The sequence below is a fragment of the Schistocerca gregaria genome, chromosome 2 (genome assembly GCF_023897955.1).
Source record: "Schistocerca gregaria isolate iqSchGreg1 chromosome 2, iqSchGreg1.2, whole genome shotgun sequence".
Lineage (NCBI taxonomy): Eukaryota > Metazoa > Arthropoda > Insecta > Orthoptera > Acrididae > Schistocerca > Schistocerca gregaria.
This window is the reverse complement of record NC_064921.1, coordinates 873,483,586-873,503,650: the sequence shown is the minus strand read 5'-3', so window position 1 is coordinate 873,503,650 and position 20,065 is coordinate 873,483,586. Positions and strand designations below refer to the sequence as shown.

Sequence of the window (20,065 nt, the reverse complement as noted above, 5' to 3'; positions counted from 1 at the left end):
CAAAAGGATAAGATACCGTAGAAAATGTAGCAATAACTTTCTTAACATGGTAAAAGCATAAGAGGAATAAAAATGCAAGTGAGTATATATATGAATTAAATAAGAATGAATTATGGTAAAACATCTGTAAGCAAATGTGATGACCGAGTATATGAGTGGCCTATGAGCTACAAAACGCAATTAGTTTTTAAGTTCGTTATAACTTTTTTATATTGCAGTCACCAGTGCATGGACACGGCGCAGAAGAAGAGATTTACGATGGGTGTTATAGGTATCAAATGAAAAAACGGGCTGCACCTCAAAGATATGATTTAGTTATTAGTATGTCTATGTGTATATTTTGGTCATCAAGCAAATGAAGAATAAGAATATACAGCGTTGCAGTACAACCATAAAACATTTTTCCTGTACATACTGAATGCAAAACACACATAAACACAGAGGAATATGAAGGGCTTATTTCAATAGTGGTATAAGTCCACTTTTATTCATTCAATATATATAACGTTAACCAATCAAAAGATTGATCAGTTTTACAGATCTGAGGGGAAAATGTATGGAAAACATACTGCCGCTTAGCATGGAAAAAGTGTATTGTCGCATTGTAAAAAGTATACTTTTTAAATGGGATATCTGGGAATAATTCAGGAATTTTTTTTCTTATCCATGTATACACCGTGGAATAAATTTGTACGAGATGTGCGGATGGTAAAGTGTTAATAAATTTTGCTCAGAGCAGCACTTAGAAGCTTGTGCAACAGTAGTAGTGTTTCATGATAAGTCCTTTATAATAGTAGGTATATACAGATAACCTTCAGAAAATTTTAACCTCTTCATTAAAAAATCTGGAAGTGCTGTTGTCCTATTTCACAGTAAAAAAAAAAAAAAAACAAGGAAATAGTGGTTGCTTGTGATTTTAATGTGGTTTTATTGAAAATCTCTGTCACTGAACAATTATCACAATCAGTAACACTATCATGCTTTGAGACTGCTATTGCTAATATCTTTGTAAACAAATCTAGGAAATAAGTTTTATCTCAAAACCAATAGTAAATGGGCTATCTGCTCATGAAATGCAGCATCTTGTGTTAAATGTTGAAACTTGTCAGTATAAAAAAATCTACTAAATCTGAATACAGGAGGGTAATAAATAAGTCAAAAATTGAGTAATTAAGGAAATTGCTCAAAGACATGAACTGGATGGATGTTTACAATACTTCTGACTCAAATGCAAAATACAAAGAGTTCATTAATAAAGTTCCCTCCACTTTTGAAAATTATTTTCCCCTAAAGATAACTCAAATCACACATAACTAAAAAAATAAACCATGGGTTACTCAAGGAATAAAGATATCATGTGAGACAAAAAAGGAGACTGTATCTACTATCTAGGAACAGCTCTGATGTTAGCATTGTAATGCATTATAAAGAATACTGCAAAATATTTTAGCAAGTAATCCAGAAATCAAAGCAACTTTATTATGATAAGAAGATAATTACATCCGGCCACAAAATAAAAACTGTATGGCATATAGTAAAGAGAGAGACAGGTGGGGCCAAAAACGAAGAAGAACAGATAACACTAAAAATAAATGAGACTTTGGTAACAAGTGTACGTAGTGTTGGAAATCTCTTGAACAAGTACTTCATTACCGTTACTGACAGCTTGGCGTTATCAGGTTTCGTGAACAGTGCAATGAAGTGTCTGAGACCAATCTTTAAAACTAACTTTAGTAAAATGAAAATGAACACATGTCTGCCAGAGAAGTAGCATCCATCATAAAATCTAAGTATTCTAGAGGGTATGATAACATATCGATGAAGTTAATCAAAGAGTATTCATGCGAGTTGAGTTCCAGCTTAAGTTATTTATGTAATCAATCTCTTATCAGTGGAATATTTCCAGAAGTTCAGCCTCTTTACAAGAAGGGGATAAAGAAATATCATCAAAGTATTGACCAATTTCACTTTTGCTGGCTTTCTCAAAAATATTTGAAAATATTGTGTTCAAGCATCTCTTTAAGCATCTGACTGCAAATAACTTATCGTCCAAGTCACAGTTTGGATTTTTTAAGGGTTCTGACATAGAGAAAGCTATATACACTTACAGTGAAAATGTACTTAATTCATTAGATAATAAATTAAGAGGCTACTGGCATTTTCTGTGACCTGTCAAAAGCCTTTGACTGTGCAAACCACACCATTCTCTTAAGTAAATTAGGATATTATGGTGTTACTGGCAGTGCTGCGAAATGGTTTGAGTCTTATCTAAATAACAGAAAACGAAGCACCTTGCCTTTGTTTGGGCGGTTCCCCCCCCCCCACACCCCCCTATCGGAGGTTCGAATGTTCCCTTGGGCAAGGGTGTGTTTGTATTGTCCTTAGCATAAGTTAGTTTAAGTTCGATTACATAGTGTGTAAACCTATCTCAGCAGTTTGGTTCGATAAGAACTTACCACAAAGAGTGTCATTGTGAAATACCTGTGCAGTAACGGTGTCAGTTTTCGTCTGATTGGGAATGTGGTGTTCTTCAAGGTTCCATCTTGGGTCCAATGCTTTCTCTTGCGTTCATTAACGACCTCTCGTCTGTTACATTGCCAAATGCTAACTTTATTTTGTTTACATATGATACAAACATTACAATAAGTAGCAAGTCGAGTACAGATTTAGAAATAGCTGCTAATCAAATGTTCACTGAAATTAATAAACGGTTTAAAGTTATTTCACCATTATTAAACTTTGAAAAGACACATATGCAGTTCAGAACCTGTAAGAGATTTCCTTCCAGCATGTGTATAACATATGAAGACATGCAGATTGAATAGGTTGACAGTGTTTAATTTCTGGGACTACAACTTGATAATAAATTGAGCTGGGAAGGGCATACCATAGAATTGCTTAAGCGCATATACAAGTCTATCTTTGCAGTAGTAGGGCACATAAATATAATTATGTCATACGGAATCATTTTCTCGGGTAATTCATCAAACTGAGCAAAAGTTTTTAGCATGCTAAAGCGTGTAGTAAGAATCATTTGTGATGTAAATTCAAGAACATCTTGTAGAATCTTATTGAACGAATTTTGTGTTCCAACCAGTAGATTTATTCCTTGATGAAATTTGTTGCAAGTAATAACTCTCTATTTTCAACCAATAGCTCAATACATAGTATTAATACTAGGAATAAGAACAATCTACATAAAGACCTAAAAACACTTACCGTGTACAAAATGGTTTCCAACATTCAAGAAAACACATTTTCAATAAATTGCCAGGAACCATTAATAACTTGGTTTCAGATACGGTTTCAACAGAATTTATATGACCTTTTGATAGATAACTCCTTCTACTTTATCGATGAACCTTAACAGAGATTGTTAAGCCAGCTTGAGTAAAAATTTCAGTTTTTGACAGCACTTATTCACAACAGTCAAGGTTAAGTATTTTGTGTATGATATATTTATTAAAAGTGCATAACAGTATTTCATTCTGACAGTGTATTAATTATATAAATATTTGCTGTTCCAGTTTATTGTATTGTATTTACCTATTTTGACCATCTCCTGACAAATGATCAGGGTAGTAAGTATTATATTCAAATTTGTTATATTTTTTTATGTTATACTTTCTGACATGTTCCACACCCATGAGAATCATCTCATTCTTTTTGGAACTTTGGAACAAAATCTAATCTAATCTTTTCGTCATTTTATATCGCTATAAAATACGACAAGTGATAATAAAAAATCTGTTACGTAGAGGTAAGGTTTTTGAGAAGCATGATTTGTCAGCAGCCTTAGCGGCAGTACCAAAATTACGTGAGTAAACAAAGCAGAATAATTGCGAAATTGATCTTGCAGTGAAGGGTTAGAAGATACAAGGCAAGAGCTAACAGTGAACAATAACTAATCACACACACCATCATATAGTGTACATGGTAATGGAATTTTTTCTGTATAGCAGAACAATTTGGCACCTTGCACATCTTTAACTCTTTCAGGTATACAGAATTTGACCAAAAAGACAGCTCTAGAAGTACATGACTTACTTTTATTGTCAAAAATCGTATAAGCAACATATTTATAATAGAATTATCATAATTATTACCATTCTATACAAAAATTTAATTTTTTGTATTCATTTGCTGGTCACAAGGGAGGTAGTTCATATTTTGTACCACCATACATTAAGATGCATGATAGTCTTGGAAGCAAGACTTCCTTTTCCCTCAACGTAGAGGAACCTTACACATACTACACATCCAGATGGTGTGAATTTGTTGTTTCTTTGGACTACATGCTGTGCATCGCCTCCTTGTACATCTTTCTGGCTTATGATATGAACTTTCAAGATGCACAGATTTCGGGACAATGGGTTTCTTCTTGTTGAACTGGATAATACTGCTCCAAGTTCGCTTTTTCCTCTTGAAGCTACCAAGGCAGACGTCCCTGGCGATTTTTCTTCTGAAATACTTCATAGTCATCTTAATCAACTTCATTTCTTAATGGATGATGAAAGCATTCACCACGGTGGTATCAATGAAGTAGCAAAATATTCTGTGCCACCATTTTCTGCTCTTTCTATCAGTTTCATATACTCCCTTCAGCTGGTCAAATTTATTGACACAACTCATGTTGGCACTGTAATAGGAGAAAGCAATGCAGCACGAAAATTTTGTTTCTTTTCCATCTTTTTCCTTTCTAGTAACCTCTGTTCTTCGAATTGGATCATGGAAGTTGAAAGCAGATGGATGGATCTCTTATCTTTGCACTTCATCATACTCAGGCCTGTATTGCTAGTAGCCCAATCATAGTCACCTCTTTTCATTTCTTGTCACATTTCATCATAGGTAAGGACTTTCTACTTGGATTCACCGTATCACAAACATGCATATTGTACTCTATCAAATCTCGAAGGAGATCTGGGCTATTGAAGTAACTATCAAAATAAACCCTGCGATCCTAAGTTTAATGTTTTCAGTGAGGTCTTTGACAACTCTTTCTCCTAATTTCTTTTCTATTGTATTATCTGCCTTTCCAGTGTAAATTTCAAGTTCCTAGGTATAGCCAGATTTGCCCACTAGTACCACACCTTGTAGCCTCTCTTGATAGGCTTCTTTGGCAAGTACTGTTTTGTAGAAGATTTACCTTTAAATTTAATCATGGATTCGTTCACTGCCATGCAATCATTTGGATTTAGTGCTTTCTGAAAGGTATGTGCAACATTCTCTAGAAAAGGACGCTACTTATGAAGTTTATCATAGTTGGTGTGCACTTGTTGTTGCATTTTACTGTTGTCATTCAAATGCAGGTTGGTGAGAAACCACTTGAAACGTCTCCTTAACATTAGCAGACTCACAAACTATCATGTAGGTCAGCACCTGAACTCCAGTAACCTCTGTAACTAGGAAGTGATTTTATGCTCATCAAAATATTTGTCCATAAGAAAGTTTTTAATTCTTCCTTGGATGCTGGTACATAAGGTTTACTAGTAGTCAGAGATGACTGTTGAGCATACAAGTTCATCTAAAATAAAATTAACTGCATAATACCATATGAAAGCAGAATGCCAAATAACCAAGATGGTAATGGTGTACCTGATTCCACAATAAAATAACTGGGAGCACACTGGGAAGTAAATGCATGGGCATCAGTAAGGTATTCAGTTTTGCTCCACTGATGTTCAACCTCCGATCGATCATCAGCAGTCTCAGATGGAGTCTGATGCGCTGTGACAGTTTAGCTTAGCTCAGTGTTTGGTGGCCTAATCACTAAAACGGTAGCTAGGCACTCATCCTCAGAATCAATTGACGTATCAGAATAAAACAGAATATTTTTGGATGTGGTCACTGCTGTCATCATTTTCCGCAGTATCAAGGGCTTTCAAAATTTCAGACTCACACAGTTGTCTGTGGCCCCTCATTATCGTTGAAAAGTAAAGAGTAAGATCTGCCCATGTTTGAAGTAGACTGAGTGTTATGGTATTATATTGTATTGTATGGAACTGGGGACCTAGAAACGACGGAGAGGCCTCGTTCCTGCCAAAGCCCTCAGTGGTTCACAACCACACAACAGGCTACAGCAGTCCACTCATCCCACCACCGCCCGACACCGAACCCAGGGTTATTGTGCAGTTCGGTGCCCAGTGGACCCCCCCCCCCCCCCCTGGAAACGTCTCATACCAGACGAATGTAACTCCAATGTTTGCGCAGTAGAGTAATTATGGTGTAAGCGTACATGGAGAAAGTGTTTGCGTAGCAATCGCTGACATAGTGTAACTGAGGCGGAATAAGGGGAACCAGTACGCATTCGCTGAGGCAGATGGAAAATCGCCTTAAAAACCATCCACAGACTGCCCGACACACTGGACCTCGACACTAATCCGCCGGGCTGGGGACCTGTACACCTTCCCGCCCAGAAAGCAATACATTAGATCGCATAGTCAACCGGGCGGCCGAGTGTTATGGTACCGCGGTACATATTTTGAACTGATGAATAATTAAGTACATTTTAATAATTTTTCATAGAATTAGTCTGAACAACACAAAAAATTGTAGTAAACAAATGCACTTACATATTACAAATGAAATTTTGTTGGTAATTTCCCTTAGCAGCTAGCAAAAAACAATGTTGCACAAACAATGCCTTCACAGTGTTCTTGAGCGCGACTGACGTAGATACACGAAGTACTAGTGCTGTTGCAAGAACTAAATTACTACTGTCATGTGATGCATACATCTAAGAACTACACAGAACGTGCCCTGCTAGTAGTTCAAGTAATCTGTCACGAGGTGTGTTGTTATACACATCCAGAATGGTGGTACAAATAAAGTACCACCATCCAACTGCTGCCCAGCATCCTGTGATCCACTTACTAGATAACTAACATGTTGACGGAGGTAACAGTAGAACTTTTGATTTGGGCACCACGTTGGTGCGGGCGTGGAGGGGTCCCATGTCTCTCCAACTGCAGTGTAACATAGTGTGGTGCACAAATTGTACCACCAGACTTGAAAGAGTTAACATGGTGACTGACGTCACGCGTCACGGCTTTGCTTCGCGTAGTAGTGTCTCTCCGGTTTAGTATTGAGCTCACTGTTTAATAATAATGTCAAAGCGTGAATATACTGAACGTCTAAAGGGCGCACTAGAAATATGAACAAGCAGTATTGATGGTATTCAAAATATTCTCTGTACTGTCAATACATACTGAACGTGTGAGGTCAAGTATTGACGGTTTGACAATATTCTCCATTGTGATGTTGACAGCTTCGTGTATCAATCACGAGGCTTTTTAGTGTGCGCCTTTTGTTTTCAGTTCGCCTTTGTTCGTATCATACATCAGATTCAATTTTTCAAGTGGTCTTTTAACATAAAACAATTTTAATAGACATATGAGAGGCAAATCAAAACACATACCACTCTCGGACGGTGAACGGAAGGGTCTCTATGACACTGCTTACATTAGGACAGAATTACACAGCAGTTAGAAAACGCTTCCGCTTTGAAAAGTACATCACATATCTGCAATTACTAGTATAAGGTGTGCGAAACACACTTCAATTTCGCCAAATTATTACAAAACGTAAAAAATATGTTTTACGCCTGTTGTCAGAAAATGTTTTTGCTAGTCGGGTATGAATGTTTCACAGATTTAATAGAATTATGGTAATTGTGTTTTCTGATTTACAAAACAAGACTTCGAGCATTCGAATAACCACAACGTCGCCAGAAATATCAAATATACTCGTAATCTCTCGTTGACTGCGATTGCGTCTCTCATTTACGTATCTTGCTTCCTTGTTTTATCTCGTTTCAAAATTAATGACTTGTTGATCCGATACGGTGCAGGACTCGTCGGAAAAAGTGTGAAATCTTTAGGATATATGGTTCTCATTGTCAGTAAATTAATACGTGGCCAATCGCTCCTTTTTTCAGCCATTGTCGGATCCATTTTCTCTTTTACTCTGTCTTCTGTTGTTGCAAGTTATAGCTAATATAATTGCAACACACGCTTTATTTTGGGTGTTCGACATCGTGGCCTTGTAAAACCGCGTCGTCAATTGACAATTTTTGTCAATGTTATTGATGGTGCGAGGTCGCTTCAGTATAGTATTGTCAATAAATACTGAACGTGTGCAGGCCCCTTAAAATACGAGTGCATTGTTGATATGGTTTATTTCTTGATCAGTTCTTTGACCATTGGTTAAAGACACCATGAAAATATACTAACGTTAGAAATACAATATAATGGTGCTTTACATTCTGCCAACATTTCCCTATTCGGTACGAAGAACCACAAGATTTTGCATAGCCCAAAACAAGCTAAAATAAAGTACATTACTGTCTGTAAATTGGTTACGACCTACTAAATTTTCTCGCTAATAATGTTTAGAGAAAGTGTAGAAGTCGTATAGGAAGGAAGGTACGCGCCAATAAAGTTGTCTGTGGTATTCACCAAACACTGCGGTAGACGGGCATCTAAGTTTTCATGGAGTGAAATAAGAGAAGAAATGATGGTTTTGGAACCGGAAATTGATCCGAATTTGTGCCGACTTTGTGGTAAAGCAGATGGCCTTAAAGTTGATATATTTGATGAAAAACACAATTATCAGAAGAAAATCCATTCATTGCTACCAGTTGCGGTAAGGTTCTGTAATGTATGCTTTCTTTTGTTGTGGCAGGTGTCCTAGTTGTAAATGAAACAAAACAAGAGTTTTATAATCCGTGCAGTTTAAAATTACGATAAGTTCGAAAATATGGTCATACTTCAAGAGTTTTAAATTAATTTGTCAGCTGTTTGCGAGATCATCGCACTAATGAAACAGACTGTCAACACACTTTATAGTCAATAATTATGTACGTTATATTCCCGAATACGGTCGCTCAAATACCCATTTTAATGTCACCACACTCGAAAGCAAAACTCTAAATTCACAGTTAATTATAGCATTTATAGAATATTACTTTGTCCGCAGATGACCTCAGCTTGCATTTGGTGGATATCACATTTAAATGAAATTGTAAAAAAAGCAGTGATAATTGTTTGTTCAAAGGCCACTCAGGATAAATTCGTGCCTAGCTACAACAGAACAGATTGTATTTATTGCGAACCAATAATACAGTTACACTAAATTTTGCTCGTGGCAAAATATATAGTAAAATTAGTTGCACACGTGATTAGCACCAAAAGTGAAATACCTATTAATTTTACACATTTACTTTGAATGTGGTGTACATAATCTGAAGGCTTCGGGTGATGCACTCTAAATAGTGACACTGTTTGAAATGTTGTTTATCTCTGAGAATTTATGCTATAGGTCCAGAAAGTTACATTTTAGCCCATAAAATAATAATTGACAGAATGTTCACATGTAGATTGTTTGATGTCGGAAACTATATGTACCTGTTTCATAACTGAGCATTGCTTAAGACAACCCTGTTGATACAAAAATGTCATCATATTGTAGTTTATCTATCTAATAGGTTTCTTAAATCTGCTTGTGCAGGGCTGGTTCCATTGAGGATGTAACAATTGTTGTTTCTTAGCCATTAAGTATTGGGCTTTAATTGATAATGTAACATACAAACAGTTGCTTCTCTGTTCCATGCCTCAATCCACACCTTTGTTTTTTATTCTTCATGCTAAGATCTACAAAACACAAGCGATGACTTACAAACTTCCACCATCAAATTCTGATGATAATGACGATGAGGCTCATTGGTAGTGCAAAATTCGTTGCTTGTGTTTTATTGATATTAGTGGCAAGAAAAGGAAAAAAAACCAAGGGTGTGGGTAGAGGCAAGGAATGGAGAAACAGCTATTTATATGCTTCACTATTAATTATACTTATTTAAGTATTCATATATGATGTTAATCAAGAGGGGAATGCTTCATTCTACTTTGAAGAAATATTAGATTATGTACTCACATTCTTCAAAAAAGCACAAGTTTGAAAGACAGTGGTCAATGAAGAGGCTGTCTCTACCTCTAACACACCAGTATAAGGGGAATGCCACAAAAGAATTATCTAAACATTTAGAATTAGTAATCTGTAGTGTTGCACTGGGAAATGGATGGGAGCACGGTGTGTTCTGAATGTCAAGAGTATGCATATTGGGTGTCCCTCATATAGGCCTCCCTTATTAGCCTCATATTCAAAAACTGTATGTCTGAGAGTTTTCAGCTAAATGTGTTTCAAGCAAACAGACAAATTGAATAACCAACCCTACGTGGCCTGAAAGAAAAGCAAGAAACAAAGTTAATTTCAAATGGGCAAGCTGAACAGAGCTCTCGGAATTAAACTTGTTTGATTTGGATAGCTTTTGATACTTAGAATTCTTATGAAGACAATATTCTTGACATTGACAGATTAAATGATTACTAGAGAATAGCTTACAAAAAGTTTTATAGACTAATATATGTGCTTACAGATATATATGTACTTACAGATAGGAAGAGAGGTTTTTAAATTCCTATTTTAAATAAATGTGTGTTACAATAATACATAAGAATTGCAAAATTTGATGTTTTCTTTGTCTTTTGTCTGTTTGGCTATGATATGTCTGGTCCATTGTTTGATGGCCAACTGTAAATTTTTGTATTTCGTGTGCTGGTAGGAGGGGCCAGCCAGACTTTATGTGATTAGCCATGTCCATTTTTTTTGGGGGGGGGGGGGGAGGGTGGCAGTCTATCAGCAGTGACCAGCCATAAGAGTTGCTATGACGAGGAAGCATGCTAGTCACTAGTAACTACAGAAATACATCTGGATACTAAAGGTGCCACAGAAGTGCACGGAACAAGATGTAAAGCATCTTATTTTGAAGATCTGAACAGTTAAAAAAAAGGGGGGGGAGGAGGGAATGAACTTAAATTTTCAGTGCAGAGTCAACTGTCTCGCCTATAGTGAGTCAGGCAATATGGCTTGTGTAGACTGTTCAGTCCTTCAGTGTGCCTTGAAGAGTCATTTCCACTGATGACTTTCTTAATAGGATGAACTGATGTATATGCGTCACTAATAGTATTTATGTACAATCTGACTTCTGTTCAAATTTAGTGCAGTAATGCACTCATTGTAAATAATTGTTGTAAAATGATTTTTCTATGACAATGAAAATAATCAGTTATTGATAATGTAAATGGATATATAAAATATCTATTCACCAGGTGTTGGGAGGGGAACACACACAAAAAGGTTCAAGTTATACAAGCTTTTGGAGCCAGTGGCTCCATCTTCTGGGAGGAGAGTTTAAGGGGGAGGAAGAGGGGCAAAGGAAAAGGACTGGAGATGTTTAGGGAAAGGGATGCAGTTCAAAGAAGTCACGCAGAAGCCTGGGTCAGGGGTGACTTACCAGGTGGGATGAGAAGGAAAGACCAATTGTTGGTAACTGCACCAGACAAGATTTGAAAACCTGAGAGCTTAAAGATGGAAGACAGGGTAATACGCAACAGAGATTACTACCGAAATATTGTGCACAAGTTTATAAGAGTGAAAAGCTAAGTGCATTGTAAGTAACGAGGGGGGATGGTAAAAAATAGAAAATGCAGAAAATGAAAGATGTAGAAAACTAAAATGGAGTGGAGAAAGGAGTAGTTACTATGAATAAATATTGAGACAGAAGAAATTAACATAAACTAAGGCCAGTTGGTGGTGAGAACCAAGGACATGTTGTAGTGTTAGTTCCCACTTGTGGAGTAATGAGAAACTGGTGTGTGGGAGAAGAATCTAGATGGTACATGTGGTGAAACAGGCACCAAGACCATGACTGTCATGTTGTACAGTATGCTCTGCAACAGGATATTGTCTCTCCTGGCTGATAACTAGGTGCTAGTCATGCCAACATAAAAGGCCAAACAGTGTTCACATATCAGCTGGTATATGAAATGTGTTGTTTCACAGGTGGCTCTCCCCTTGATAGTATATGTTCTGCCAGTTACAGGGTTGGAATAGGTGATGGTAGGAAAGTGCATAAGGCAAGTCTTGGAGTACGGATGGTCACAGGTGTAGGAGCCATAGGGTAGGGAGATTGGTGCAGAAGGATCATAAGGTCTGACAAGGATATTGTGGAGATTGGGAGGGCGATGAAAAGCTGTTCTAGGTGTGCTGGGCAAAATCTCATACAGAATGGATCTCATTTCAGGGCATGATTTTAGGAAGTAATGGCTTTGTTGAAGTTGCTGGTTAATATGTTCGAGACCAGGATAATACTAGGTGACAAGTGGTGCGTTCATAAGTTGTTTTTTGGAGGGTTCAACAGTACCAGGATTCGATATGATGGCCCAGGAAATCTGCTTTTGAACTAGGCTGTTGGGATAATTATGTCCAGTGAAGGCTGAAGTGAGAGTGGTGGTGTATTACTGTAAAGCGTCTGCATCTGAACAAATCCGTTTTCCTCAAATGTCAAGACTGTATGGGAGGGAACATTTGATGTGAAAAGAATGGCAACTGTCAAAATGTAAGTACTGTTGTTTGTTAGTGAGTTTGATGTGGTTGGAAGTGCGTAGCTGGCCCTCGGTGAGGATGAGATCAACATCAAGGAAAGTGGCATGGGATTCAGAATAGGACCACGTGAAATTTAATTGGGTGAATGTATTTAGACATTCCAGAAATGTTAACTGGTCAGCCTCACCATGAGTCCATACAGCAAAGATGTCATCAATGTATCTGAACCAGATCTGGGCCTGAAGGCTTATGGGTCCTAGGAAAGCTCCTCCAAGCAACCCATGAAAAGGTTGGCATAGGAAGGAGCCATCCTGATTCCCATGGCCGTACCCCTGATCTATTAGTATGTCTGCCCCTCTAAGGTGAAGTAACAGTTTGTACGTATAAAGTCTTTCTTTCTCATCCTGTCTGGTAAGGTTCCCCTGACTGATATTATGGGTGACTTTTCTGAACTGTACCCCTTTCCCTAAACATCTCCAGTCCTTCTCCTTCAGCTCCCTTCCACTTAAAATCTTCTGCCAGAAGAAAGAGCCACTGGCTCCGAAATCTTATAAAAGTTAAACCCTTTTGTGTATGTGTTTCCCTGTTGCTGCTTGGAAAGTAGATTTATTATCTATCCATTTACAATATAAAATGATTTTTCTGTTTTTAATGATACAGGGCTACAATAGCCCAAGAATTATCACTTGCACCTCAGTGTATTGAATGTTTACATGTTATGTGCAAAGTTTGTTGTTACCTTTTAGATGAAAACAACCTTAAGATTTTTTGACTTATTTCACACCAGTGAGTACCATTTCACTTGGGTCTGTGGAAGGTATATTAGCATATCCATTTGTCTTTGTAAACATTTATTGCATATTTGTGTTTTCTGATATGTTTTACGTCCTGGAGCAACTCTTCCCAATGTGTGTATTGGAACAAAAAACGCATCTAATCTAATGTAATCTATACCATGTGTGTATTGTCACTTTATAGCAAGAAGGTTCGAAAACGTAAGTTCTCCCTCCAGATTGTCACACATCACAGCTACCTGAAATGAACATTCAGCTGTTATCACGTGATGCACCACATTGAAGATATGCCTAATACTGGTCGTCCACACTCAACAACCCTAGTGAATGACTGTCCACTGTTCACAAACCACTCCACATGAGCAAGTTGTTCTCTAGGCATCCCTCACAAGTCCGCAGCACTTTATTTAGTGCAAGAAGGCTGGGAAAGGAGACTACTGGAATAGAACCAGGGTCAATGGTTTTGGGGGGGGGGGGGGGGGGGGGAGGATTTATTCAGTGCCTACGAATCGTCGTGGCGGAGAGGTTATGGAACCAGGTACCAGTTCGTGTCTCAGGCATGCAGTTTCAAAGGTTGAGCAGAAACAGTGGCCAGCCAGTCAGCTTATCATTTAAGGATGTTGCATATCATTCATTGCTGTCCTGATGAAAGCATCCTCCAGCCTACTGTCCAGGCTTAAAATAGACATATCGGTTATGGGTTATTCTTTCAATATAATGCACAACCACACTATGCACAGCTCATGAACACCTCACTCTATGGGGTAGGATTCAGCTGAATGGAATAGCCTGTAGCATCTACTCACATGAACCTACTTGAGCATGCATGGTAAATCAACACGTTCAAAAGAGGCAGTGCAGAAATTATTGTGAGCATTTTGTATGGAAACAAATAATTTCCCTGTATTACACCCCTACACAGGAAAGATGACTTGAGCAGCAAAATGACTAAAAGTGACTGCATTATTCATTATGAACAGGCATATCACGTCAGCTGTTCTGCTCATTAACAGAATTTAGTGATTAACTGTTTTCATTCATTAATCACAGAAAGTAACTGACGCACATCATATTTCCCATCTCATTATTTTTCTTTATGAAGAGGTGGTGTATACAGTATGCCGTGGGCTCCAGAAATAGCTGCCTATAGATGAAGTTCTCAACAGTCGTATTGCATCAGAAGACATTGTCTAATGAACAAAAGGCAAGTGATTCACCATGGCCAGATGGTTGTTATTGGCTCTTTGAGTGCCTCTCACGTAGCACACAGAAGTTCTGAAACATGCTGGTGTTCAGACAGGGAATGTTCAGATTGTTGACTGACTTCATGTTGCAGCTTCCATTTGTGCTTGATTGGACATTCACTCAATGTTGTACCGTTGTATTTCCATTTGTTCCTTTCACTGATTAAAGTTTTCGACAACTAGTCAGATGCTAGATTCCTATGTTGCTGGCTATGCATCCAGCCTATAGAATTCTATAAACAGGGCATTTGAAACTTGTTTCCAGCATGGAAAAGTTGTCAAGAGAGTTGGTGTATTTGTTGAGACTGCTGCTTGTGTCAGTCATGACATATCAGAATCGACTGTCACCTTTGCGTACATCATCTCCATCATTATAATCCTCTCCTGGGGCCACTGTTTACGTGAACAGCATAGGCTTGTTTACTTAAATATTACGCAATGTTAGGCAGTAGTATTCTTAATGCAGTACTACTTTTAATGTTTTATAGTGGGTTAGTTCATTTAGAAAATACAAGTAGCAATATTCAGATTGTGTTTTGCTTTGGAAACTATTTGGAAATTCCACTGATTTGGTCAGATATATCGGTGGCAGACATAGTTGTACTAAAAGTAAATTGAGTTACTGCTACTAATAATGGAAGTAGATCCATGCTGGCATATAAACAGACCTTAATTTTTTTCCAGACTACTCCCATAGCCAGTAGGCTATTGGCGGAAATGTGTAGATTATCATCAACTTTTGTTGTCAGTTTATAGGGTCATTAATTTTGTATTATAAAGTTTGATACATAGAGAGCTGTGTCAAATCAGTCTTTAGACTGAAGATCTTAACAACAACAACAATAATAACAATGTTTGATTTTTAATTTTTGGTTTCTGATCTTGTTTGTTCATTCTTGGTGATGAAAGGTTTTAAGTACTGTTGACTATAAATTTATTGAAATAATGAAACAAGTTATATGGTGTAATTTTTTCCAACACATTTTTAGAATTGAACCCATTGTAGATAACAAGTTTAACAAAAACAGTATAAACAAATTTAAAAATTTTGAAATAATATATCACTTTTCTGTCCAAAACATTGAATGTCCTGACAATTAATTTCTATATGTAATTTTTTGACCATTCTTGTACTGTATGTTTGGGAGATCTCAATTTAAGGTAACAGTAACTTAAAAGACAAATGATTGTCAATACAATGCATAAATGTGTGATTAAAAAAAAGTAATGAGAATTTTTGTTTTTCTTAAAGAATATTTGTTTATTCATCAACAACAACTTTGTCCCCTTCAAAGTAATTCCCCTCAGATATAATGCACATGTGCCAACAGTTTTTCCAGTCTTGGAAACACTTCTGGAACTCACTTTTCATCATGATGTTCAGCTCCGCCAGTGATTCTGTTTTTACGTCATCACTGGTGGCAAACTAACGTCCTTTCATGGTTCCCTTCAGCCCTGGAGAAGTCACAGAGGGTCATGTCTGATGAATGCAGTGCCTGAGGCAACATAATGGTTTTGTTTTTTCTCCAAAAAATCCTAAATAAGTATTGATGTGTGAACGGGAGCTCTGGCATGATGCTATTACCATGAGTGGTTTTCCCACAATTCTTGTCATTTTCTTCAGATTGGTTCATGCAAACGGCGCATAACTTTTAGGAAGTATTTCTTATTGACAGTACAACCTTAGGGCAGGAACTCATAACGTACTATCCCATCGTAATTGAAGAAAACATTGAGAAGAACTTTCACGTTTGATCGAACTTGTTGAAATTTTTTCAGTCTTGGTTCTTCAGGCAGTTTCCGGTGGGGGAATTAGGCCTTGGTCTCAATGTCATACCCATGTACTCATGTTTTGTCACCTGTTATAAGCTTCTCTAGAAGTTCTGGATCATTGTTGACTTCATTCAGGAATTCCTGAGCAATGCCTATGCAACGTCATTTTTGGTTGAAATTCAACAGTTCAGGAACAAACTTTGCTACTACATGTTTCGTGCCCAAAACTCCCCAAAACATTGCTTGGCAAGAGCCAAAGGATAGGCTGCATCATAAGAAACCTCTCTAATGGTGATTCAGCAATTTTTCCAAAGCCATTTTCTTTACATCTGTCACATTGCCATCGGTAATTGATGTAGTAGGATGTCCAGGGTGGTCGTTGTGGTCATCTTCTTGACTCTATTTGAAATGTTTATATCACTCTTAAATTCTTGTCATACTCATAGTAGATTTGCCAAAAGCCACAGGCGACACTACAATGCGGTATTGTACTTTATTCCATTTTCATTCAAAATTTAGAGCAAATTCTTTGATCCATCTTTTTCAAAGGTAAAAATTCACTGAACACTTGTAAATATACATAACCTTTCAGACTGTCAGCAATAAACTAAATATTCAAAACAGCTGAAAATGCCAGCATACACCACGAACATGTGTACCAAGATTTCAAAAAAATTATTGTGTCCAACCTGTGAAATTAAAAAATTTACAGAATGAAATTTTAACTCTGCAATGAAGTGTGCAGTGATATGAAACTTTCTTGCACGTTAAAACTGTGTGCCAGGCAGAGACTTGAACTAGGGACCTCATATTTGTTCAGTGTGTACACAAGTAATCCTCCTCCCAGTCTTGATGCAGGTTTCACACACACACACACACACACACACACATACATTTTCAGCACAATTTAGTCAGCTGGGACTATGTCACAGTTTTGAAATGCTTATATTCCATTGACTCTGAAGAAGGAATCTTTCAAAAGCTAGAAACATTCTCAGTTTTCTTTATGTGTCTGTTGATGACTATCATGTCAGCTATTCCACAAATTGTTACATTTAATCATGTGTTGCAGTTTAACAATGGCATTTGTAAGTAGCTGGGGATTGTGGGGCACAAATATTTGTCACTGTCAATACTTGTATTTATAACTCAACCCACATAATCAGAACACATCAGCTTGAATAATGAAGTAAGAAACAGCAACAGCAAAAGGACACAGAAGTTCCACACACTTAGGTATTAGCAACATGCAACCTCACCCTACTAATGGTTGTTGTGCAACAAGAATTCGAAGTGGTATGTGGTGGGGGGCTGTGGAGGCATAAGTAATTACCAGCTTCAATACTTTTATTTATAATGTAACCCATCTAATTAGAGCACATCAGCTTAATCCCTTAAGTGGACATTTTTCAAGCATGCTCCTCTGCCTCAGTTGGCAATTTCTGCTAGCACTGGCTAGTGCCACGTGTCTTGCCCAGTCATTAAAACATTTCTTTCTTCATTTTAGTTTGTGGACAAGTACAGAGGACAGTTAGGTTGGAAGTGCTATGGAATGAAAAAGAGAAATTAAATTTCATTTTTTGCGTTACTGCAGATTGTTTTCTGTGTGAAATATTTTAAAATGTGGTGTTGCACATAGGACTCTTAATGCATACTCCATACATCCTTGTTGGTCTTATCATCATTGTGCATGGCAAAACCTCTGGAAAATGCCTGGCTGCAAGACAATTCACTTTTGGTGGTTGAGGTGCATGTCCAATTGGTAATCCTTGTTGTGGAGAGGATTCGGACAGATGTTCCCCAAGATTAATAATGAATTCCAATCTGCTTTTTCCACTGCCATATTTTTTGTACAGAATGTGTGCATTGAAACATGCAATGAATCGTAAAACACACTCTGATAATATTTTTTCAGTTTGTTTCTAGTCATTTGCTGTCATTGCAACTGGGAGTCAGTCCTATTGAGCTCTCCCATATCCCATAATCCTTGATAACAATTGGCTTTACCTGATGGCATTCTTCAAAATTACTTCTTGAAATGTGTCATCATGAAACCTCCTGACTATAATAATGTCCCTCTTGCTTTCCATACACTCGACATCAGTTTGTTTCTGTACACAGTTCCCCCCCGGGGGGGCTCATGGTTCTTTCGTCTGCAATTCCTTCAACTTGCCCCCTCTCTCCCTATCCTCGCTTCTTCCCCATTGCCACCTCCTTACCCCCACTCTCCTCTCCCCCTCTCCTGCAATTCCCATGACCTCACTTCAGTGAGTCACTTCCCCTCCCTGGCCAAAGAAGTGCCCCCCCCTTCTTCGGCATCTGCTGGTGGTCGGGCTCCCTCCTGGGACCCCTTTCCCCACCATCTCCCCCACCAGAAGACTGTTACCACCACTCGGCCACGAGGTGCACCATCTTTGCGCCCCAAGGTCACAAGCTCTCTTTCGGTTCCTGATCTTGCAGAAGCCTCTACTCCCCCTGTGCCCTGCTCTCCTCCACCCCAGACAGAGAAGAAGTAGTAACATAAATCAAACGCAGGGGACATTGGTCCCCTTCCCCCTACCGGAGAAGCAACAGCCTCCTCTGGCTCCTCTCATTTGGATGGGGTCCATTGGGGCCCTCTCTCCCAAGGTCTCCACTAATGCCATGGCGGACACTTACCAGTGGCTCAAGGAGCCAAAAGATGCTGGACGAAGAGCTTCACAGTCTTGCTCCATGCCTGAAGCTGCTTCGGAGAAATCTTCCTAGCAGGTCCCTGAAGAGAAATGAGAGAGCAAACTAAGAACAAGTCTGCTAAGAAACACGGCCCTCTCATGGCTCCACCACCATGCCCTGTCCATTCTGCATCTCAGGATGCAGGGGAGATCTTAGCGTCCCCTGCTGACGTGGAGCTCACTGATGCCTCATCCACCATAGAAATGGTTACAAATACTCATTCGGAGACAGCAGGTGACCTTGAGGCATAACATGCCTCCTTGTGTGCTTCATGGCTTCCCAGCCTCACGATAACCTCATCCTCCAGTGGAATTGCAGCAGTTTTTTCCAGTACCTGGATGAGCTACGGCAACAGTTAAGCTTTACACCTGCTTTCTGCATTGCCCTCCAGGAAACCTGGTTCCCGGCAAGGTGGACCCCTGCCCTCCATAGCTATAAGGGATATTACAGGAACCGTAACAACTATAATAGAGTGTCAGGTGTCTGTGTCCTGAACTCAATATGCAGTGAACCTGTGACCTGTCAAACCCCTCTTGAAGCTGTGGCTGTCAGGTTAAGGACGATGCAGAAAATAACTGTCTGCAACATATATCTTCCTCCAGATGGTGCAGTACACCTGAATGCATTGGCTGCACTGATTGATCAACTCCCTAAACCTTTCCTATTTTTGGGAGATTTTAACACTCATAACCCCTTGTTGGGTGGCACAGTTCTTACTGGCCGAGGCAGAGATGTCGAAACTTTACTGTCTCAGTTCAACCTCTGCCTCATTAATACAGGGGCCGCCACACATTTCAGTGTGGCACATGGCACATATTTGGCCATTGAGGTCCTGGTCTTCTCCCATCTATCCACTGGGGAGCACATGGCGACCTGTGCTGTAGTGACAACTTCCCCGTCTTCCTGTCACTGCCCCGACATCTGGCCTGCGGACGCCTCCCCAGATGGGCTTTAAACAAGGCAGACTGGGAAGCCTTCACCTGTGCTGTCACTGTTGAATTTGCCCCACATGGTTACATCGATGTGGTGGTTGAGCAGGTAACTACAACGATCGTTTCTGCGGCGGGAAACGTGTTCCCTTGTTCTTTTGGGTGCCCCCAG

The 20,065-nt window shown here is 38.7% G+C and overlaps 1 protein-coding gene across 1 annotated transcript in view; it reads left to right on the top strand.

The window, feature by feature from the left end:
- The first annotated feature begins 7,477 nt into the window (after nt 1-7,477).
- LOC126335272 (uncharacterized) overlaps nt 7,478-20,065 on the top strand; it is an 83,394-nt gene continuing 70,806 nt past the window's right edge. The window contains exon 1 of the mRNA XM_049998330.1: nt 7,478-8,643. Within this exon, the coding sequence (XP_049854287.1) occupies nt 8,512-8,643 (132 nt within the window). The 5' untranslated portion in view covers nt 7,478-8,511. The remainder of the gene's footprint in view (nt 8,644-20,065) is intronic.